Here is a 24273-nt window from a genome sequence, read left to right as displayed (position 1 = left end):
GCTTCCTCTGGCTGTCGGAGGGAGCCCCACGCACTGCCAGCCAGGCCAGGCTCCCTGCCCTCTGTGCCAGCAGCCTGTGGGAGGGCAGTGCTGCAGAGCCTTCTGGGAAAGAAGAAGGCAGCGTGGGATAGCAGGCAGAGGAGAGGCATTTTTGAGTTGGTGAAAGAAAAAAAACACACACAAGAAAAAACTATTTCATGCCAAGAAAAAAAAAAGCTGTCCAAAAACATGTCTGTGCTCAACGCATTGCCTGATGGAAAAGCAGCAATTGACTGCCACTCCCTCTGCTGGGGTCTCTCCCAAGTGGGCCAAAACAGCCCAATAATAGGGGCGAGTTTTCTGGGAAAACATTCTGAGGAGGAATAAAACAGGCAGGCTGCTGCCTATTTATAAAACAGTTCCCACAGAATCAGGCCCACTTCTGTGGCTGTGTAAACAGGCCCCAGTGTACTTCCCTCTCTGTAAATGGTGCTCCAGCTACCGCCAAGTGTACTGCCCCTCTGAAAGTGGGGCAACAGCGAAGACTGACAGCACTGTCGCCCGGCTGAAAGGGCTGTGTGGTGAGGGGTGCCCTCGCCCTGAATGGCCGCACGCTGGCCTCAGCGTCAGTGGGGCGCCTGTGTCACCGAACACTGGCGCAGTCCTCCTCAGCCCTCTCTGCTCATAAAGCCCTGCTTTATTCAAACGGGAGGCCTTGACGGAGGGGGGAAATCGCGTCGAAGACAGGCTATAGAAACGCTGTTCTTCACCCACCATGCCACGCGAATTCCGATTTCCCGTTGCTAGGTTAAACACTCACATCGCCAGGGCCGGCGAGAAAGCTCCACAGCCAGGTTGAGGACGTGATCGTCACGGACGAACCGAAAAGGCTGTGAGAGCAGTTGTCATTGTCATGTCATTCACGGGTCTTAATGCATTACGTCTCCCACTGGAATCACAGCCATAAAGAGAAAAACACCGACATAAACTGGATACACCGTTCAGGCGTAGGTCTATTAAAGCGGGTGTTTCTGGCGTCTGTCGTGCTTATTCACTGATGTCACAGATTCATTTTTTTTAAAAAAAATGTGCATGTCGTGCTGCCAATAGTGTTTTTGTTAAGAATGACCTCACCCTGCTAACGGCCGCTGGAGATCAGAATAATATTTTAAGACGCTAAACCCCTCTATTACGGTAAGGCAAATGATACTCTAGAGAGCGAGAAGGGAGGGAGAGTACTGTAAATGTTTCCCACTATTGTGATGTGAGGGGGCAGTTCGTTCAGCCCTGGTAACAAAAGGAAAGAGAGTCGGGCTCGGTTTGCTTTTCCACAGTTTAAGCAGCGGCAAATATCGCAGCTCCTCGGCCGGCGACGCACGCCAGGAGGGTCCCGGCGATAGCGCGGTATTTACTGGAATTGGGTCTGGAAACGTCTCGGTCCGTCTGCGGTTTCTTCCACGCACTGGTTGTTCGAGAGGGTCTGAGCCCCTCGGTTTTTCCGGTTCGGAGTCGTGTTCTGCGATGTAAAAAGTGCTAGGGTGAAGTCCAGCTGAATTTGTTTAACTGCCTTTTCTGCTTCGCGCAGGAGGTGGGGCTTTTTGGCTGCAAGTTCTCTTTTCTTGCAGGACTTTTTTCCCTGCAGTTTGCAACAGACTTCTCTCTCCCGATCGCCTGCCGCTCGCTCGCAGTGCGGATCCCCACAGTCGTGACTGCCAGGTAGAACGGAGAACACAATCGGTTTTTCGTTTCAGAAAAGGAGACCTTTAACGCCGACTGGTGCGTGTGTATGTGTGAGTGCCTCTCTGTGCTTTTGGCGTTGTTTTTTTTTTTGTGTGTGGTTCTTTGCGATCTTCAGCGGATACTACAGGACGGCAACAGAGGTGGAATAAGACTGGAATTCGTGAAAACGATCAGCCATCAGCCATGAAGTCGATTAACCTCGACACCTACAGCCTGTCACTGCTCACGGCTAAAGAAGACATCTTGAACCCCCGGTCGTCAACCAACTGGTAAGTCAGCATAGACTGGTATGCAGGGCGGGCTGGCCAGGCTGGCCTTTATTCCCCCCCCCCACTCATATATCATTTTGTGAACTTCGCTGTCATGGTGTCTTGTTCCTTCACGACGTGAGCATTCGTGAAGCAACGAAAAAGCTTCGTTTGTCCGCGATGTGCGCAAAACAAAGTGTGCTCTTGGGAGATCTTGGGACCGTGTCTCCGGGATGGCATCAGTCCCAGCAGAGTGAATTGCGCGTTCAGCGCAGCCGGGCTGCTGTTGTAACAGCCTGACGCGTGTCCGTGTCAGCAAGCACCCGTGATAAAATGCAGAAAGGTCAACGACCCCCTTACCGCTTCCCCGAGAGCAGGTCGGGTTTCAGACAACATGGTGCACAAGGAACGGACGGAAGGGGCTGTTGTTAATAGCAGTGGAGTCGGACGTGTCGGGTATTTGGCGTTTGTGCCCTGTTACTCAGACCTGTGGACTATTCGTGACATTTTCACCACCACCCTCTTACTACACACAGCCCTGATGGCTCCCACGGTTGCACACCTGTAAATACTGTACGCACACGCTATTGCAGTATCATACATTTCACGCATGCACCTAACGCAATTTAGCAATAATAATAATAATAATAATGAATACAGAAAGAAGTAGTAATCCCTTATTAAAGTTTGTAACAAAAATGCTCATCATTTAAAAAAAAAACTATGTAATGCTGATATTTTGTTACGTGTAGTTTAATCGGTCGCTATGAAACTGGTTTAGAGACGCTGCAGGATATATAGATCGGTAATCCTCACTCCTGCTCCTGCTCCGGGTGTTGTCATTTACATTCTGCCCGAGCTCTCGATTACAGGACGTAACAGAATCCGTGGATAACCTAATTGGCCTTAATTAACGGAGCCGTTGATTTCTTTGTGATCGCTGTAACCTGTGTGGGATTGTGGACCAGGAGTGAGACGAACCGTTACAGCAGAGAAGACGATACAGTAACATTTCCCGAGCCTGAGAAAGTCCGGCAGTGAGAGAGGAACAGCCTTGCTCCCCGAGAGGGTTCAGGAGAGGGGTTGTGAGCGAAAGCGGTGTGTTTGTGCGACACCCGGGCACCACAGCCCCAGCGCTTGACTGCGCTGTCATTCCTCCCGCACCGTACACCAGGGTTCTGAGCAAGCAGCTCGCCTGACTGGCAGCTTGTGCCCGGTGCTCTTTCGGCTCAGGCGTGCGCTGTTCGTACGCTGCTGATGAAATGCAGTGTGTTAGAAGGGGGCGGCCTGTATGTTTTAAAGCTGAGAACAGGTAGCAGGTCAGATCAACCCTATTATTTAATCCTAACTCATGCTTAATCTGAAATCAGTTGAGGGTTTAACTGTGTAACTGGAAGAGATCCAGCAGGTGTGTGGTCACCCAGGGACCTCTGCAGCAATCCTCCCGTTTGAGCTGATTATGATCTTAACTGGACCGGCTCGGTTCCCCTCAGCGGGAGGCTTTAAGAGCTGTGAAACCCGCAGGAGCAGAGCTGCCCCCTCTGACCCTTCTGCGGGCCGCCACCGTCCACCTGAGCGCACGCCGACTCTGCCCGGCCCTCGGCCCATTTGCTCCAGAACCGCAACGTCAGCCGCAGCAGTCGGAGAGACCCGGGGTGGGGGTCAGATAAGAAACTGGGCCAAAAGGCGCCGCACGAGGCATTCGTGAGTCACTCGGGCACATGGTGTGGTCCCCCACACTGCTCTGAAAGAGGAAGAACCAGGGGCAATGTTGCAGAATCTGAGAGGAACACTTAGCTTGCCCACATGGCTTCTTGCCTAGCAGCTGTAAGTGTCTGGTGGCTTTCAGACCTTGTGCTCTGCTCCTCTGAGGTGACAGGTTTTGGGAATATGGCTGTTTGACCCCTGTGGGCAAGTTGGCCGTTCATGTGAGTTTATTTTAATGCTGTTCCTGTTGCTGAACGCAATGTTGCCTGTGCTCCTAGTTTTTCTCTGTTAATAATAATAATAATTATTATTATTTATAATGCACCTTTCCAAGCCCAAGGATGCAGTACATAGTGATAAAGAAAATGACAATAAAAGTACAATAATAAGTAAAAGAAAAAAAATAAGCAAGAGCATACAGATTCATACAGACAAAACGTGGGTCAGTCAGGCATAGGCCCTAGCAAACAGATGAGTTTTGAGTTTAGATGCGAGGAGAGTCAAAGAACTTGTCTCTCCTAGAGTCTGAGGAAGGGCGTTCCATAACACTGGAGCAGCGACAGAAAAAATATGGTCACCAAAAGTCCGGGATTCATTCCCAGGTACAGTGAGCAAAGGGCCAGCCTCACCTGAGCGGAGCCTAAACAGAGGGAGTATAAACATGGAGGAGTCCACAGATGTAAGATGGAGCCAGAGTATTATTATTATTAGAGCCTTAAAAGTCAGTAACAAGATCTATTATTGAACTCATTCTCACCGTGCTGTGAGATAGAGGTCCAGCTGTTGTGGCCGGGTGCTGGGCAGTGCTGGGACAGGTTGGTGGGTGACAGTGGCCTCTGCTAGGGGCAGGAGCAGCAGTGGACTTTGGTCTGTCCTTCAGGAGTACAGAAGCACTCCTGCTCCTGGAGCCCAGGCATCATCCAGAGCTGAGGAAAGTCTCGAGACCGAGGGAGTCAGAGTGGAGATCCTAACACAAACTCAGTATGTTTTATTGGCATTGCATAAAGCTGAAGCTTCAGACCTGTGCAATGTGATCATGTACAATACATACAGCAGGAAAGGCACAAACCCACCTTTAAAAACGAAAAATAATACGTGACAATGGAATTGACAGAATGTAATAACACATCATCTTTCTGTTTTTCTCCTCCATGAAGCATTTCCTCTTATCCAGACATCTACACGTGGTAGGGTTGAAAACTCTGTCGCTAAAAAAATCTCAGAGGGAGTTAGATAAGATAAGATCACTTTATTGGCCATATACAATTTCTTGTATTAGGAATTTGTCTTTTAGCAGACCGCAACTTGCTCTCCATGAGACACACAGACAGGGAGAGGAGCTTGGGCTCAGAGCCCAGGGTCAGCCATTTATACAGCACCCCTGGAGCAGCTGGGGTTAAGGGCCTTGCTCAGGGGCCCAACAGAGTAGGATTCCTCTGCCGGCCCCGGGATACGAGCGGGTAATCTTCCAGCCACAGACACAGATCCTGAGCCACAGAGCCACCATACCGCCCAGTTCTACTGATACTGTACATATCAGCTTGTCTTCAGCAGGACAGATGACATCCAGAGTTTTAGATGAATAATTAAATTATTTTGTTTACAGTAAAAAAGGTGATCAAAGGGTTTGTATATGTAGTTAAAAGTGAAGAATTGAATATAAGGGATGTATTGATACAGTCGTATTATGCTCTAGTTAGGACTCATTTAGAACACTGTGTACAGTTTTGGTTACTACATTGTGGGAAAGGTATTGGACTGATAATGAATCAGTCCACAGAAGAGCAGTCAGATACATTTCAGGTATTACGGGGATATCCTGTACTGACAGACTGAAGGAACTGAACCTTTTTAGTTTAAGACAGACTCAGTAGAAGAGGAACCTTGCAAGTAAGCAACATACTCAGTCACATTGACAAAGACCCTGTGGTTCTCAACTGACAGCCCACTGAAGCTCAGCAGGGTTGAGCCTGGTCAGTGACTGGAGGGCAGACCTCCTGGGAAGCGGGGAGCACCCACCCTGTGGTCTGTATGGTTCCTAATGTCCCAGTATAGTGGTGGGAGATGTTAAACTAAGGTCCTGACTCTCAATGGTCCTTAAAGATCTCTGGGCCTTTCTCGATAAGAGTAGGAGGCACTTCTTCACCCAAAGGATTCTGGGAGTCTGGAACAGCCCAGCCATGTTGTCAAAATACCCTGACATCTTTCAACAGATCACTGGATCAATGAACTTCTAACTACCCACCAGGCTAGGTGGGCTTCATCTCTTTCTTATATTCTAAAGCCAAAACGGCAGTGTATTAGCAATATATGGTACTGAACTGTTGTTTTTTCTAACAATGTTCATTTAGACTGTTCATTGCTATTTCTAATGAACTCCTAAAAAACAGGGGAAAACATCATTCTGAGGTGAACTTTATATGGCTCGTTCTCGGCTGTGTGACTGCTGTGGTAACTATGGTAAATACAGTGTTTACTGACTTTGAGATACGTTCTGAAGAGCAGAATCATGTTCCTCAGCTGCTGGGCAGAAGAACGCAATGCCAGACATGTGCATGAGCCAGAATCTGATATTTGTATAGAATTCTTCTTCCTTTGTAGCTTTGAGCATGTTAGGACATGGAGTTTCTGTTTCACTGGCATTATTATGTTATTCAAATAGTGTGCTCTTTGCAAATTTTCAGCAGGCAGTTCATCTAATTCCGGCAGACATCCTGTCACTGGCAGCTTAAGCAATCTTGGCTGCTGCTATTCTGATTTTTCCACACAGTTAATCCCCGTGGAAACACTGACAATTGCAGGCTTTACAGTTCAGGCTGCGCTCTGAGGCCGTGTGCGCACTGGGCAATGTGTGCGTTTGCCAGGAGGGATACAGGCTCGTTCCTGTCGTCGCATCAGCACATGCCTGGATTATGTGTGTGAGCTTGTTTTGGAGTCTGCAGCAGGATCTGTCAGTGTCAGTGTGGGAGTCTGTCTGGAGAGGCCTGGACTGAGCAGCATCAGAGAATCTAGATGGCCTAGAATACCTCTCATCTAGCTGGGAGTGCTCATCCTGAAAGGTGTCTTCATTTGAATGCACAAGCTCTAGTCTCTAATAGAACAGTCAGTGCAAAAGGGGTTCTTATATGAGAACAGAAAACCAATCCAAAGGAGGGCTTTTGAAAGCCTTAAAACAAAACGAGTGTGATTCTAAATTCTCTCTCTCTCTCTAAAATTCATGGGATCAGCTTAACATGAAAGAGGGGAACTACAGGCTGCTCTTGTTTCTCTCCTCCTCTGGAGCTGTCCTGAAACAGCCACATTGAGAAGAGTGGATTGTGTTTCCTGTCTTCTGATTGGCCGAGAGTGTGCCTCTTTGCTGACATCACAATAGCCCCTGTCCCAGCTGGGAGAGTTTGCAATGAGCTCATCACTGGAAGCTGTGTGTGGAGGCTGAGAGAAGGGGGGAGTTGTTTTGAAAAGTGATCCCTCTCCACACTCAGCCCTGGCCTTCAGACCCATTCTCCCTCTTCCTTATCTCATGACCTTGTCTGTATAGGGGGCTGATGACTGGGAAAATATGCCAGCAATGATCACCCTTGGTGTGTTTGTCTCTGAAAATAAGGCATGCCTGAGGAAGTTCCTTTGTTCTGGTTTCGGCTTTTACTGCTGCTTTAAGCAACTCTCATTGCAGTGCAGTGCTACAGTCGAGCAAATACAGTATGACACCAAGCAGCAGTATAGACCACCCCTTTCTCTCCCACTCCGTCTCTCTGCTGAAACACTTAAGAAATTAATTTCCCATAATGAATTATCCCTCAGGAAAATCAGGATCAGGATGGCCAAGCAATCTATGGCCTCCCATGCTTCCAGAATAGGCTTTTGGTTGCTGCACCCCTTAACAGGAAAGCACCTTCCCGATAATGGAGGAGTGGATAAAGCTGCCTCAATCCATGCATTCGGACTGTGCCCAGGAGTGCTCAGCTGAGCTCATCTCCTCCTCATTGATAACGCTGCGCTGTGACATCGTGTGTAGCAGCATTTCTGATGAGAAATCTGGAAAGTCACAAGAGCCTAAGAACTTAAGAAGGGACACAAGAGGGGAGTCTGCTCAGCTCATCAAGTGGGTGACTGATCATCAAGATGAGCTCAGCTCATCAAGTGGGTGACTGGATCAGTCAGCTAGTGGCTGACTGATCCAGAGAATTGATCTTATTCAGCTGTTTCCCAAGAGAAACAGCTGCCTCCAACAGCATGTCTGGGGAAAAAAATCGTTTTCCCCAATTGCTCCTTTAAGTTCATCTGATCATTTAGTTTATATGTTTGTCAGATTTTGTCAGGTCTGTGATTATATCAGACCACGTGTCATACATTTCGTTTATATTTCTGCTAACATGAATGCAACACTCTTCGCTTCTCAACCACTTCAACAGCCCGATGTTTCCCTAGTCATGAATTTTGTCTAAATCCTTTTGAATTTCCTTTGTTGCCTTTGGATAAGCCTTCTATGTCAGGATCATCTTGACATGTGTAGTTGATGCGTTTGACTAGTTTCGACCAGAATCTAGATCATTGATATAATAATTCCTGTGGTATTGAAACCCTGTAAGATTTACCCATATTTCTATTTAAATCCCTGGAGATTTATAGCATGGGGTTCTTATCTTAAGGGATTTTAGAACTTCTGCCTCTTCAGTGCTGATAAAATGAAACGCTTAACTTTGTCTCTCCTCAGTCCAAGGCTCGTTGATTTCTTCTTCAATGAACACCAGATGAAATATTCATTTAATACATTGTCCTTTTCACTTTCCACATTTTAAGGTCACCCCTTTGCTCCTCTGGGACACTTTTTTGTTCTTTTGCTGTTGTAACACTGAACAAACCTTGTGCTATTTGTTTTGGCCTCCAGAGCAGGGCTTGCTTCTCTCACTCAACCTGTCGAACACTGTGCTTCACTCCAGGGTTATATCCCGTGAGTTACCCGCCAGTGGAGCTCAAGGGTGATCATGAGTCTTGTTTGTTTTGTGATCTGCAAGAGATAATGTCTCTATTGCAAATTTGCATCCAGCTAGGTGTTTTAACTCTCAGTAGTTAAATTCATCTTCATGTTTTTGTACTGTACTGTAAATGTTTTCAGCAAAACATGAAGGAACAGCTCTGCCGATTGCCTAAGACTGATGGGAGGTGTGGCATATTGCTTTCTGTCTGGAGATCAGAGGAGTTTTACCCTGAACTATGAAAGCGAGCTCTTCTCCAAGCCTTCCACTTAATGCTGATACAATCTGTTTACCTTATAAGATGGCACGCCAGCATATTTATGTATAATATTATATGAATTTGTAAAAATGTGTTTATATTTGAGAACAAGAGGTACTTCTTTACACAAAGGGTTGTGGTGGTATGGAACAGGCTGCTCAGCCATGTTGTTCAAGCCGATTTGCTGGCTTTGTTTTAAGAAACAGCTGGATGGGGTCAATGGGCTACTGATTCCAAATTAGCCTAGATGGCCTGATTAGCCTCATCTGTAGCTGTGTTTATTATCATTTCTTTCAGTTTTTCCATTCCCAGTTTTATTTTTAAATTTCAATTTGTTTTCCTCTGCCAACAAGAAAGCCCTATCGATTCGGTACATGTTTTGCTTCGTGTCAGGTGAGAGGTGCGTCTTCAGATATGAGATTCTCCAGGTGGGTGTGAGCAAACATCTGTGTGTTTTGTGAGCTCGCGGAGTGATGCTGGGGGTAAATATATGCCTTCAGCCAGCAGAAAAAACACTTCCCAGTCACAGAACCCCTCATTTCCATCAATTGAAGTCAACAACAATAGCAGAATAAAAGAAAATATTCATTTCGGGCTGAAAAAGATGGGCTCATTTTGAAAGCGGTCCCGTTCTACAGAGGTGTGCACTCTTTTCCACAGAACGTTAGCAGAGTACAGCGGTTCCACCGAATTCAGGAAATGTGTTAGCAGTGAGGATAGGCCTCATGCTTTAGCAGTGCATCTGCAGTGAGCAGGGTCAAAATAAATTCCTAATGCCCCCCAGTTACAGCCCCAGCTTGTATAGCGTTCTGCAGGCTTGCAGTCCTGTAGCTGAATAATTGCTCAACACCTTCCTTGCTGGGTATCGTCTGATCCAGCTTGCTCCTGCGGTCCCGGTGTACTAGGGTCCACCTGCCCTGCCTGTTACAGAAGGAGACGTCACCCCTGGTGCCTGGGTAGAGTTGCCCTCGGGCAGCTGTCGACGAACGCCTGTGCTGTGCTCGTCCTATCAGCGCCATGCCTCAGTTCGCAGACACAGAGACGTCTATCAGGAGGAGAAGGAGGAACTTGGACTATCTGTCAGGGCTCGTTGGCGCTGAACAATTTGCAGGGAGCTGTGACCCCCCCCCCCCCCACCTTGGAGCCTGGATAGCGCTGAATTCTCCAGCAGCAGGGACCTGCCCTGCTGGGGTAGTGGAATCGTCTGGGGCGTGGCTCTGCACCTGGAGTTTCTTGGGATAGATTCCAGCAGGACACATCTGTGAGCACAAACTGAGGGAGCAGTGTGGTTTGGCAATGCTTGAGGGCTTTTCCCCTTTGACTAAATTCCCCTCACCTGTCTTTGCTGTGGGCTTCAGAATAGACCTGGCGTTTTGCACCTGTTCTTGTAGATGAAGCTGACCCCAAACACACAACTGGCACACGAACTGTGCTGCTTCCCTTGCCTCTGTGCCGTGTGCTTCGTGCATTGCGCACATAAACTATAAGATACTAGCGAATGCAAAAAGAAACTGCTGAACTGGATAGACCGAGGCGCGGGCGGCCGATCCCTTTTCCAAGCCTCTGATTGTAATCCCGCTGTCAGACAGATGCTGGAGATGTTGGAAAGCTGTGGCTGAGTGATGGCCCGCAATGTGGGGGTATTGTACAGTTCACAGTCTACGATGGTTATCTCCCGCACAGCTGCAGGTGAGCTCTGCGCCAGTACTGTTGCAGTGGCCTCATGCAGGTGGGAGGGGTTCCGATGCTCACCTCCGTTGCCTCACAGATCAATGGCCACACAACCTTTGTGGTATTTTTATTCTGGGTTAAAATAAAATCTATTATTGAATCTGCTTACACGCCGGGTTTGGGTCAGCGTCAGTGTCTCTTACAGTACGTTAAGATAAGATCACTTTATTGGCCACATACAATTTCTTGTTTTAGGAATTTGTCTTTTCACATACCCCAACTTGCTCACCATGAGACACACAGACAGGGAGAGAAGCCTGGGGTCAGAGCGCAGGGTCAGCCATTTATACAGCGCCCCTGGAGCAGTTGGGGTTAAGGGCCTTGCTCAGGGGCCCAACAGAGTAGGATTCCTCTGCCGGCCGCGGGATTTGAACCGGCAACCTTCCAGCCACAGGCGCAGATCCTGAGCCACAGAGCTCCACCCCCACAGTGCCCCAGTACCATTGATGCATTCTGAACAAATGCTAACCCACGCTTGAGAGTGCAACAGGAGTGTCCCAGGAGTGATTTGAAACCCCCAGTCTTGCGAGCCCAGAGGTCGATCCACTCCTCCCTGCAGCAGATTGGGTTCAGTCAGGCCAACACAGCAGGAAAGCAGTCAGGGAGGGAGAGAATGAAGGCAGAATGAAGCAGCTGGGGTGGTCCTGTTTCATTAGAGTAGGCCCCTACTGTCTGAATTAGCAGCGGTGGAAATCACTTATGCGCTTATGACCTTTCTGAGAGAACATGTTTGGTGACTGGAGTTGGATTTAAAGACATTGTTTTCCCATTTCTCAGAGTGGGAAGTGGTATGGGAGTTATGTTAAGTTGTTGAGTCTGGGGGGAGGGGGGCAGATGAGTTTCAGCAACATTAGTACTCACCATCTTGATTGCCTCACTCAGAAGCAATGGGAATTGTGTTGGTGTACTTGGCTGTCCTCGAGGACAGTAAAGTAAAGGAAACATGAAGGAACCATCAAAGGATGTTTCTGATGATTCTTTCAGGTTAATTGATGCCACAGTAAATCATCAGTGATGGGGCCATTCCTGTAAGGTCATTAAGCCAGTCTCCAGGGGAATGGATCATCGCATTCACAGGAGCAGACATACAGAGAGAAGCAGGAAGGAAGCAAAATACCATATGAACATCATCAAAGCTGTACTGTGGGCGAGCTCTTCTGTCCAATCGGTTTTAGAACAAGGTAATCTGAGCATTACAGAGTAGCGGACTCAACATTATTGCAAGAAAGCTTGCCACCTTATTTATTAATTAAGTCCTGATTTCCTATATTGTGGAAAAGCTCAGGGTTCACTCCAATAGTAGTGATGTATTATCAGAAGAGGGAAATTGGTTCCCATTCACATGTGGGCGAATGGGAGATTTTTTTAGATTTTTTTACAGAGGGAGATTTAGTTGTGGGTAAGATCCATCTGAGTGCAGGTTTTCTGTCTTTGGGATGTGAAGGTGCGTTGTAGTGTATTTAGATTACAGGGGCAGAATTGGGGCTCAGGACGCCTGTACAGTATATATACAGTATCATCCCGTTTTTGTTACATTATGAAACCAGTCAGGCATGGCGACCAAATGGCGTGGGGTCAGTTTTACAGCGAGAAAGGAGGAAATAATATTCACGTCTGCGTGCCCCTGTAGCTCCTTCAGATGTTTAGGAGTTGAAGTTAGAATTACATGACTAGGGCAGCGGTGTGATCTCGACACGGCCGAGCAGTGAGCAAGCTGTAGCTGATTACATTTGAATGCAAACAAGTTAAAAGTGTTGCGTAGAGGCCCCCCAAAAACATCAAATTGAAGGTTGATGTGTGTGGAAACAAGCAGAAGCAGATTCTGCTGACAGGATGTTTGGACACATGGCAAGAAGTGTAGACCCATTCACCAACAGTGCACGCAGCTCTGGTCTCTATATTATATAATTAAGCACATATAATAGCTGTTGAGAAGAGTAGCTAGACTCACAGTTGTTAATTAGGGAGCTTAATCCCTTCAGTTGTTACAAACAATAGCCTAGACTACAGCATCTCTCACTGAAGCTGTGAAACTTGAAATAGAATAAAAAATCACATCTCCCATTGTCCAGTCAATGCTGCAGGTCAAAAGGACACACATACTGTAAAAGCTGATACAAGTAGAAAACATTCGCAGGCGTGGAGGATTAAAAAAAGGTATGGTGTAGGGGGCCGAGCCGTGCTGTGGAGGCAGACGTGCTGGGGTATTTCAGAATGCGCTCGACACTGTGACAGATGTGCGTAGCGTACGGGAGGATGGCAGGTTCGGATGGGCCTCTTCTCCTCACAGGTTGTCTTCTGTTCATACTCTCTAGCCCCCAGTCACCCGGCAGGATCCTGGGAGCAGTGGGTGCTGTTCAGACCCGCTGTGCCTGTCTTCACGTCAGGGGCGTCAGCCCAGGTGCACGGCTTCCAACTCCTGACCTCAGTCCCTGAACGGGAGCCAGAGGAGAGTGAATCAGCACGCTTTGTCACTGCCAGAACTCTGGGTGTGAACACCGATAATATTGTCAAGATATAACACAAGTACTGTGGGATCCAGGAACAGCCAGATGCACTGCTTAACACAGTGTGCTCTGGGCCGTCACCCAGGCTGATCTGCAGTTATACAGATATTCTGTACCCAGGCAAACACGCAGTTATACGGATTTTCATTACCTAGGCTCATCTGGATTTACACAGTTCTTTGTCACCCAGGCTTATTTGCAGTTATACAGACACTGCACATGCTGTACATACTTCGTTCACGAGTAGCTGAATGAAGCCTGGGGTTATACTGCAGGAGAGTGCACTGCAGCCAGTATTGAGCTGCCTCTGGCCCGTTCGGGGGCAAAGCAACTGTCTGATTCGTTGCAAACGTGGCACACACAAACAGATTAGGTGAGCAGGAAAAATCATTTGCAGACATTTTAAAGAAAAGCAACAGGTAAACCTTTCTTGTGCACGGCAAGGTACTGTACTTCAGGAACTGTAAAACTGCATCACATTTTTTTGAGTTGTTGGGATGACAAAACAACATAAGAGAGGAGACGATATGGAGAATGGAGAACTGTGCAGAAGTGCATTTAAAACCAAAATGGGGATGTATTACAGCAATGCCTTAATCCCTCTGATCAGGGGGCTCTCTTGCACAAAGCACTCTGGCTTTAAATGCTTAATATCAGCCCCATTGTTTCACTTACGAATTTACTTTCTGTTATTAGCCTAAGAGTGGAACACAGAGGGACAGATTGCTGTTTCCTCCCTCTTGGTGCTACTGGACCTACACTGTGATTGCGTGTCTTTACAGACAGAAAGGTGTTGGAATGAGCACCTGCAGGGCTCGGCTCAGTTTAGCAGTGTGCCCTACCCTAGAGCTCGTAAAGAGGACTGCAGAGTTAAGAGTGCACTCACTCTGAGAGGAGCCCCTGATGTTGTACTGGCTTGTCTAGTGGAGGCTGCTCCATGCCTCAAAGGGCCATACTCAAGACCTCTCACTGGTGAAGATATCCGCTCCTGGCAGTAACATGAGGAGACAGTGACAAGTTTCAGTAGCAGAGATCCTGGGGCGAGCAGCAGCGCAGGCTCATATACTGTTGTTTTTTTTTAATTTGGTTTTTATTCCAAATTTGGAAATCCAAATTTCTGGATTGAGAATTGGGTATGAATTAGAAAATAGCACGGATAAAAGGGTGAATACTCGGACTGGGGTGATGTAATTAGTGGAGTACCACATGAATCTGTGCTAGGACCAAATTTATACTGGTGATATACTGTAGATTTAGGTAGTAAAATAGTTACACTTGCAGATGATACCAAAATTGGGATGAATCAGCAAATAAAGTAAAAACATGCATCTAAAACTGAGAACAGGAGGTGTTTCTTTACCTGAGAGGTGTGGGTGTATGGAACAAGCCACTCTCCTAGGTAGTTGAAGTCAGTTTACTGTTTTCTTTTCAGAAAGAACTGGAAGAGATCCTTGAGTCAATCTGTCGATTACCAGATGGGCTAAGTGGCCTCTCCTCGTTTGTAATTGTTCTTATGTTCACTCTGTGAGTGGGGATCCGCTTTGCGCACAGTGGGGTTTTATTTGTGCTGGTTTGCCAGGGGCGTGTGTCATGTCGTCAGCGAGTGCTCAGGCCCCGGGTGGCGTTAACTGGGTCACCGGTCACGGGCTCACCTCCCCTGCCTGGTGAGGCAGAGCTGAGGAGCAGGGCTGAATGATTAGTTGGAAATCCCTTGGCTGTCCCAGGGCAGTGGTGCTGGTGTGAGGACGCTGTTCCCCTCTTCTCTTGGGGCACTAGGGCAACCAGGCAGCGAAGGGTACCTACACCTCCTCATTGGGGTGAACACAGGCTACTGCCAGAGCTGTTTGACTCTTCACAGCAGATCTCAAGAGGGTGTCAACTGAGAGCAGCCTTCTGCCTTTTTTTTAGCTCCCAATGGGATCAAGACCCAGTGAATTTCCAGCCTTCTGCAACGTTGTGAATAAAGAGGCTCTTGTGTGTGTCTAAGAGGTTTAGGCAGAGAGCTGCAGGTCCTGCAGGGTTAAATCTGTTTTTAGGGAGAAAAAAAAAACTCAACTAGGAGCTGTTACTAAATCTGACCCAGAGAATTTACATTCTCCTCCGTTCCCATGAGCTCTTAGAGAGCCCTGAGCGCTCAGCTGCAGCCTGCTGTGAGTCTGCCAGGCTTCTGGCTGATGCAGCAGGAGCTGATGTACTGTACCTGGAGCCCTGAGCTGCTCTGAATTCTTTCTGTCAATAGGATTTCTGAATAGTGTTTCTCTAGCCACTGCTTTGATGCACAAGGGTTGCAATGCATTACAGAAGTGCAATGATGTAATGGTAAGAATGCAGTGAGTTTGCCCTGGACACAGCCCTGCTGGGGCCTGTGTGACTGCACTGGGCTGAATCAGATGAGTCTGGAGTCTGGTGCACGCCACTTAAACCCATCCCCCAGGTCCCGTGTCTTTGCTTGTCCAGCCTGTGCCTTAAAGCAGTGGTACCCAGCGCTGCTACTCCGGTACCCAGGAGTCTTCGAGACTGAGTTTCCTCCTGAGCTTTTCGTTACTTCTTTGAATGGATGAAGATGCATTGCAGTGTTTCCTCAGCCATACAGGTGCCTAATGACTTCTACAAAACATGGGGCACTGACCGTGGCAGATGAAGTTATCAAGCTGTATAACATTAATGAAAAGCTAAAAAATGCTCCATTTCTGTGTAAATGACCATTGCCTTTTACCCAGCCCCGTCTCAGATGGGGCAGGGAGCCCCCTAAGGCTGGGGGAGGTGTTCTGAGCTGTGGGGAGCCCGATTGTCCTGATGGGAATGGGAAACATCTGGAGAATTGAAGCCTCTGTTAATTTATATACTCCTGTTAGGTTTATGGAGCGCCTCCTTATCAGTGCTGTAAAAATTCCTGGACAGTCCTGCCGTAAATCACCTGGGTAATGTATCTGCATAAGCAGACAGAGGCTCTAAAACACCTGATGAGAAATGAAATGAAAGAAGCTCTCCCAGCTGCTGTCCCTGCTGTCTGAACCCTGAGCTTTGCCCGCCGTTTGGAGAACACGGGCTCCATCCCAGCAGTCTTTACTATGTCATTGGTTTGTGTGTTTAACGGGTGACTTTTATGATGATCTGATCTGTTGTTTATGATGGTTGCTGGAGACCATCACTGATATCAATCAGCACAATCAGCACAACGCTGGGAAAGTTTAGCCACACAGTCACTGTTGCAGTTGGGCAGGTCCAGCCATGGCTACTAGTCAACTAGTCATCTCTAGGCCTCTAGGCATATAAGCTTTATAAGTGCCTTCAAGTTATCACTGAGCTGGGGGACCACAAACAATTCATTCCCATAGATAATTAGCAGGTCAGAAGATGCTGTGGCTTCTGAGAACTGGAAACTGTGAAATTAGCTTTTTAAAACAGGAGCAGGATTATAGGAACGCTAGACAGCAGCCCTGTTTGGCCAGGATCTCATCCTAAGATTTGTTTCACTGACTGCACATCTGACCAGCTTTGACCAGTTGATCATGCACAAATACAATTGATTGAACGACAATATGCCCGCTAATGTAAGAAGGACAGCAGAGTTCCAGTTAAGCTAGCTGCAAACCAGAAAATAAATAATTGCAAAACATATGCAAGACAAAGCTTTTTTATTGAGAAGAATCTTGTGTTTATGGTGATGATGTGTTGTGATCATCAAGCATGTAGTTCAGGTTAGCAGACATGAAACAGTGAGTTAGAACATTCATTTGCTGCAGGTGAGATGCTGTTTAAAACTCTGTCCAGGGTTTGGGGCTGAAGCTCATTTTCAGCTATGAGACAGACCGAATACTTCCAACTGCCTCAACCTATCTCTCTCATTTCATATTCACAAATGAGGTCCCATGATGCACTGGTCTTTGGCAGGTGGACCGTGATTAGCTGGAGTATTGGACAGGCCTTTCTCATTGGTCGAAAGAGTAGAACTTGTGATATCCTTCTTTCTCCTTTCGCCCCTGACAAAGGGTCTGATGGGATAGTGAGATAATGACGGTATCAGGCCAAACGGATTGAATGAAGTCTCTGAGCTCCAGCTTTGTCCAAGGGCCTGTGAAGCCTAGCAGTGACTGTCCCCAGTGAGCCACAGTGGGGAGTGGATCCTTCTGCAATGAGCTGGAAGTTAGGGAGCAGTCTCCATGAAAAACTATACCTGCAACACGTCTTTGTCTATGTAGCTTTGCAAGTCATCCCATGAGTTTGTAGTGTGCCTCCCTGGGTCAGCCTGATAGTCTTTGAAGGCGTTGCTGTTTCAAGGAGGATGCTCATCAGGAAAGGGACGGGATAAATGATCTGATCTGTTGTTAAATTATTAAGGCACAGTCCACAGTGATAGCGATACACGCCACTGGCTGTGCCTCTCCTCATTTTCATATGGAGTGAGAAACTCTTATTTAGTAACTAGGATGAGACATGATCACATAGTAGGTGTGAATTTCTGACTAATGAAGTCCCAGCATTTTAAGCAATAAATTCATCCACAACATGAGACAAGGGGACCAACATACCCTTCAACATACCCTTGTCAGTACAGGCAGTCCCCAATATCAGTCAGAGTTGGGGACCGGAAAGTTGTGATGGTTTATAATAAAATGATATCTAAAGGGGAATATTATCCCACAGGAACAATATAAATATCCAGGGTTTAGGACCATGAGAGTGTAAACTTTGCCCATGCGAGTTAAAGCAGGAGTCTTTTCCATAAGAATTAATGGAATAGAGTCATGTGAGGAACCATAAGTTAGTCTGAGTGTGTTCACTTGTAGCTATCAAATACTGGAAAGAGGCTCCTGTTATACTGTAGTCCAGGTTACGTTCCTGAATAATACACCTTATAGCAAATTGATTTGGAAAGACTTATATCCAAAACGAATCATGTACTTTAATTAGCTTATCATACTTTCACAACATACAGTTCAGACACACGTATATGCATTTAAGTACCAATAACCCATGAAAATCAATAATTAGAAATAGATACGGTAAATAGTATGACCATCTCTTTTCAGATTGTGGTCTCATTGAAAACAACAGTCATTCACTGCTCCAGAGTGTATGTTTTTCACATGCTGTCCTTGCATTTAAAGTTCGTGATCACGCCTTGATCCACTGGTTCAACCAGTGATGTAGTGAGTGGTGGTAAGAACTCAGCTTTAATGTTGAGAAATAATGATTCATAATCTAATTCATGTGCAACAGCACTATGTACGAGAAGAAGAATGTGTAATATCAGATTTTGCTCTTCACAACTACTTTTTCATTTCTGAAACAAAGGAATCTGTGGCCACTTGCATCGGTAGCTTTTGATGCATTGAAAAAAAACGTGCGTGCAGCACTCCCTCACTCTGAAATCCCTCTCTCTCTGTTGGCCTGCTGCTTCTCTCTCACTGTCACTCGCAGTCTCACTCACAGTGTTGCTGTGCTGGATCATTCCTCCCACCACAGCTGTTTATTTATTTGTTTGTCATTTTTCCTCAGAACTGGGATGTTGCTTCACGCAGAGCCGAAGTTTCCATTCCTCCCCCATCCCTCTGCATTCCTTCCTCTCCTTCCCTCCTCCCTCCTCTTCCAGCCTCCCATCTCCCTCTCTCTCTCCGCTTCTGGCCTGTCTGCCCTGCTCTCCTGCTCCCTCCTGCTTTCCTCTGCGTTCCCACCTCCTCCTGCTCTGCCTGCCCTCGTGGACCCTGGACAGGAAGTCTGGGACGGCCCCGTTCCTCTCCGGCTCTGCGAACGGTTGCTGCTGTGAGGTCATGGCCACCCTGGGGAGTCCCCCCCCCCCCCCTCGCGAGAGAAGGAGCCAGAATCGGAGTCAGACAGAGTCTGAGCGGAGAGTCAGAAGGGAAAATGAAGGAAGAGTTCGGAGGGCAGTGAGCTGAGCGTCTGAGTCTTACAGGCCTGGTGTGCAGTGTGTGCCATAGCAGGGTGTTCAGAAGCTCAGTGTTGGGCAGCTGGGCTGCACTGTGTTCAGTATTTCAGTGTTAAGAGGGCTGGTGTGCAGTGTGTGCCATAGCAGGGTGTTCAGAAGCTCAGTGTTGGGCAGCTGGGCTGCACTGTGTTCAGTATTTCAGTGTTAAGAGGGCTGGTGTGCAGTGTGTGCCATAGCAGGGTGTTCAGAAGCTCAGTGTTGGGCAGCTGGGCTGCACTGTGTTCAGTATTTCAGTGTTAAGAGGGCTGGGATGCGCTGTGCTGGGCAGCTGTGTTTAAGAGTACTGCGTTGCGCTGTGCTGAGCAGTGCAGTGTTAAGAGGAGTGCTGGGCTAAGCTCACTGTGTTCAGTTGCTCAGCATAAATGAGTTCTGGAGTCACAGCTTTCAGGAGCTCAGTTTTAAAAGAATACTGGGGTGCACTGTGCTCAGTAGCCCAATGTTAAAGGGTATTGGGGTGAAGAGTGTTCAGTGTTAGGAGTGTGCGGTTGCTGTGTGGAGGACAGCTCTCACTGGTGTGAGTCAGGCCTCTTTTTCACAGGCTGAGCTGAGTATCCGCTGCACAGTGCCAGGCAGCTCTGTGAAGGAACAGGGCAGGGCAGGGCAGGACAGGACACGCACGTGCACGAGGGCTGTGACGTCCGAGCTGAGGGGAGCTCCTCACTCTTCCCACAGCACCCCCAGTATAAACGTCTGCCCTTTGGAGGAGCCCCTGCAGGCCCATGGACGATACACAAGGCCAAGCTAGCAGACACGGACCAGTTGGCAGTTGTTTCTTTTGATTATTTTTCCACCTAGCTGCATGATGCACCAGCTCCCCTGACTGCCGGCCGGTGCCAGCTGTGCCACACTGAGAGCTCCACTGGCCTCAGAGGGGCGCATCGATTGCTGACGTCACTGCAGGCCTGCCAGCGCCTGACGGAGCCCGGTCTCACCCGCCTAACACTGCTGGCTGTTGCCCCGCCACTTATGAGCTTTGTGTTTTGGCCTCTGAGAATTCAGTGGACCTGAGAGAGGCCACAGGGGGAGAAGGGAGGTGGAAAACGGGGGTGTTGCCGTGAGAGAGAAGGGAAAGAGAAAAAGGAGAGTTCCTGGAGAGTTTCTCCTCCTTCTCCCCTCTCCCTCCCCCTCCCCCCTCGCCATCGTTTTTCTCCTTCCGGTCGTGTAGGTGGCTGAAGTTTGTCCGTCACCGAGGCTGCGGACAGGTTACTGTTTTATTTTTTTTTCAAAAGGCCTGTTTCCTGTAAACAACAGAGCTGCCGTTTTTACCATGTTTGGTGAGCGCTGAGTGTGAGAGGAAGTCAGGGCTTGGGGGGTGTAATGCCTCGCTTCTGAGCTCCTGCAGACGCCTATAAATAGCAGGCTGGGCCCCAGGTCAGCGCCGAGCCAGCCGGTGGTTATTTATGACAGTCTGGAGGCCGAACGGGAAGAGGCCTGGAGAAGTGTGCGAGGGAGAGAGCGCTGCTTCGGTTTATTCCGCTCGGGTTTCACTGTCTCGTTGCACCGTGCCGATAGCAGTGGCCTTGCCCCGCGCGTGGTTCGGCACAGCCGTCCGAATTCAAGTCTCGCGGCCAGCCGCGCTGTTTCCGGTGGCTTGACTGAGTTTGAGTACGAGAGCAGGGCCCAGAGACCAGGCGGCACGGTTTCACAGGCACTGCAGGGTCATGGTGCAGCCAGCGTGCTTTATTCATAAACGTAGCTGTGGCCAAAACTCTTTCAGCACTGCAGCCTTACCTAAAGTGCAAAACATTTGGCAGCTTTGTAAGCCCGTCTGTCATTTATTCCTGTTCTTTAATTTCTTGTTTTTCCATCTTGGCATGGATGACCCTGCTTCTTCTGGCCTTGCCTGTAAAGACGGCTGGGAGAGCTGAGGGTGGCACCGCAGACTTGCACGAGGCGCGTCTTGTCCCCTGTCTGCTACCAGACCCTGCCCCTGCTCTTCTGCATGGGATGGCCAGTGATGTCATGCAATGATGTCATCACATTGGATGATGTAATGACATCATCGCAATTTATTCTTGAGTTACCCATTTGCATTTTTATAACTGAAGCTTATTGAGCGGAATACCTCCTTTAAGTAAGAGTCCAACAGCACTGTCCAATCTGGGATTTGAACCTACAGCCTTTCAGCTGTTAATCCAGAGGCCTCACCAGTACCAGGATCAATGGGCTGCATGTGGGTTATTGGTCCAAGAGCACATCGTGGTGCTCCTTGAAGGCTGGGATACCCGAGCAAGTGATTAACTGGGCGAGGACACAATCGGAGTGCTGGGATGATCTGAGCAAAGGACCTCAAGAACCGGCTCTCAGTGATTAGAGTTATGATCAGCGACTTTTCTTCTGGAATCTTTCCTGAGGCGATTGGTGCAGGATCCATGGTAACAGTTAATATTTAACCGGCAATGAAAACACCAACCCCACGATCGGAACGCGTACCATCCAACCCTTTCAGTCAGTAGCTCTCATAGACACGGTGAGCTAAGTATTCCGGTTCCTGCATTATTTCAGTTAGCCCCAAGTACGCTGGAATGCCCCGTTATCCCACAGCTTTTTGGCATGGATATGGACCATCTGTACGAGCATCTGCATCAGGCCCTGCGTGATCCCATCATGCTGTGCGGCACTGGCTCGGGGCAGAGGGCGTGTTCGCCTCTGGCTGTGAGGGTCCGCGTCGCTCTTTCTTTTTCTTCCTGTTGCGTTCAGCGCGCCGTTGATTTGAGGTTAGCTGGTCTGCTGCTGCTGTCACTTTGGCAGGCAGGTTTCATACCGCTCGTGAATTGCCTCCAGATGAAACCGCGGTTGTCATTAGGCAAAGCCTCCGGGCCTCTCTTAGCTTCTTTGGCTGGAGCCGAAAACTTCAGACACAACCCCCCTCCCCCCCCCCCCCGCCTCTCACACGCTCACTTTTCAAACCACTGACTCGATGTGTTTCTCTCCCCTCTGCGGCCTTTCTCTCCAGCACCTCTCCTCTCTTCCTGCTCTCGCTGTCTCTGTGTCCTCCTCCTTGCCTCTAGCTCTCTCTCTCTCACCAGTTGTTCTGTTGTTCTCATTCTGTATCTCTCTCCCCCTCTGCGCCCCCTCAGTCTTGTACTGGCAGGTTGGTACCCCAGTCTGAGATCATAGCTGGATACCGGGCTCTGGTCAGGAGCAGCTCTGTTTCTCTCATCAGGCGCCGGGATGCGATGCCACATGTATTAAAACAAACCCGAGCTGCAGAGCTGGGGCGGTTGTGAAGTGCCCAGTTCCAGTTACTGTGGCACGATGTCCGCTCCATCTCAGAGTAGACACAGCAGTGTACGGTGCTTCCAGATGCCTTGATTGAGTCAACCTTCAGAATAAACACGCAAACACAAACCAGAGGACACCAGCGGAAACTTTGTGGAAGTGCATCTATAATAGGAGGCATGTCTTTACCTAAAGGGTTGTGGGAGTATGGAACAAGCTATCCATCCATGCTGTTGAATATCCTGGTTTAATTCAAGAAATAGGCAGATGAGATCCTTGAATCAGTTGCCTACCAGACAGACTAGGTGGAATGAATGGCCTTGTCTCGTTAGTGAACTGTTCTTATATTCTAAAGCAAAGACTGCAATATATTAGCAATATGTAGGACTTAACTGATTTTGCAAGAATTACAATTGTGTAGAAAATTCAGTGAGAAGCGATTTAAAACTGAGAACAGGAGGTGCTTTTTTACACAAAGGGTTGTGGGAGTATGGAACAGGCTGTCCAACCTTATGCAATCAGCACAGAGCCAGTGTTCAACCTCTCAGCGGCTTTCCCAGGCATCACTGCTCACGGATAAAGGTTTTCAGTGCAGTGGAATGGCAGATCCACAGTCCCCCTCGGCTCAGAGCCTGTCTTGCCAGCACTACGCTGCTCGTGAGATCACATTCCGCCCTGAGAACACTTCCCAGCACAGGGCTGCTCCCAGGGATTTGGGAAAAGCGCTGAGGCACACAAGCCAGCTCTGCGTGTCCATAGTCACACTGGGATCAGTGGCAGAGCTCTCTTGACCTCATGAGTGGTGAGGCAGGCAGCTGCTGATCAAGAGTGTGTGTGTGTGCGCCTGTGCAGTTTTACTCTAAAGAACCGGCTTCTGGGTTGTTAAAAACTAGTGACATTTTGATGGGGGCTTCTGATCACTTGGCTCAGGAAGGAAGTGACTTTCATGCAGCTTATGTCAAAAAATTGTACATATATGCATAGAACAGGAATGTGTGGTTCCACACCAGATTTTTATTGATTTCTTGTGTGCTTAGGTGTAGAAAAATCTGAATCTACAAATATTAGTCATGAACAGGCAAGTACGCAGCAGTTCTTACTTACTAGTCAGACCGGGCTGAGTCTATAAATTAATTGCAGTAAGTTGGCAGAGAAGGCTGAATTCTCGAGGCACTCTCTGGGATGATTCTCACTTGAATGTTGAGAAGGTTTTCGTTCAAGAAGGTTGAAGAAAAACAAAGATAATTGAGATCATTGCTATGATGCACTACGGTGTGTTTGCGTTACGGCAGGGATTAAGCCAATCAACTAAGACGGTAGTAAGACAAGTAAGACATTCTGGAAAATTCTACCCAGTCTGCCCAGTTCTCACCTTTAACCTCTCACCTTTGACCCCCACAGTGCCTCACAGAGCCCCGTGATGAATTCCTGCTTCTTGTAGTCTGTGTGCTGTGAGAAAACCTTTATTGCTTCTGTCTGATTTGGATTATTATAACCTTTAGGATTAGGCCAGCCAAACAATGTGGACGCAGACCTAAACAGAAGAAGTGGCATTAATCCAGAAACCCAACAGCATAGCGACCCAGATCTGAATTCACTGCTGAAAGAGTGAGAAAGAGGGGGAGGGAACAGAATGATTTTCCAGGTTCCAAACTTTCACTAAGTGTACACTTGTGTTTTGTTAAAACCAGCTTTCAGCTCTGTTATGGGCCCGTTGAGAGAGACGCGGTCTTTCATTGACTTTCTCCCCAAAACTGAAGTCGCTTCAGGCTGAGGTCACGTGACGGAGACGTGGAGGAGACGAGGGGCTCTTTTAACACCGTAGGAGATAATTGAGGTTATTACTGCAGCCTATCATTAACGTTTAGTCACTCGCTTATTTAAAGAATTAGATTGTCAGCCTGCTGTGGTTTCAGCTTCAGGGTACAATGTTGATATTGTTACATAATTACAT

General features: G+C 48.0%; 1 protein-coding gene across 1 annotated transcript in view; it reads left to right on the top strand.

The window, feature by feature from the left end:
* Window positions 1-1301: 1301 nt before the first annotated feature.
* LOC148837310 (uncharacterized) overlaps window positions 1302-24273 on the top strand; it is a 58774-nt gene continuing 35802 nt past the window's right edge. Inside the window, exon 1 of the mRNA XM_088910320.1 lies at window positions 1302-1988. Coding sequence (XP_088766446.1) covers window positions 1903-1988 — 86 coding nt within the window. The 5' untranslated portion in view covers window positions 1302-1902. The remainder of the gene's footprint in view (window positions 1989-24273) is intronic.

Source organism: Atractosteus spatula, chromosome 3, assembly GCF_055471065.1.
Source record: "Atractosteus spatula isolate fAtrSpa1 chromosome 3, fAtrSpa1.hap1, whole genome shotgun sequence".
In the NCBI taxonomy this organism is placed as follows: domain Eukaryota; kingdom Metazoa; phylum Chordata; class Actinopteri; order Semionotiformes; family Lepisosteidae; genus Atractosteus; species Atractosteus spatula.
This window is presented reverse-complemented; position numbering and strand designations above follow the sequence as displayed.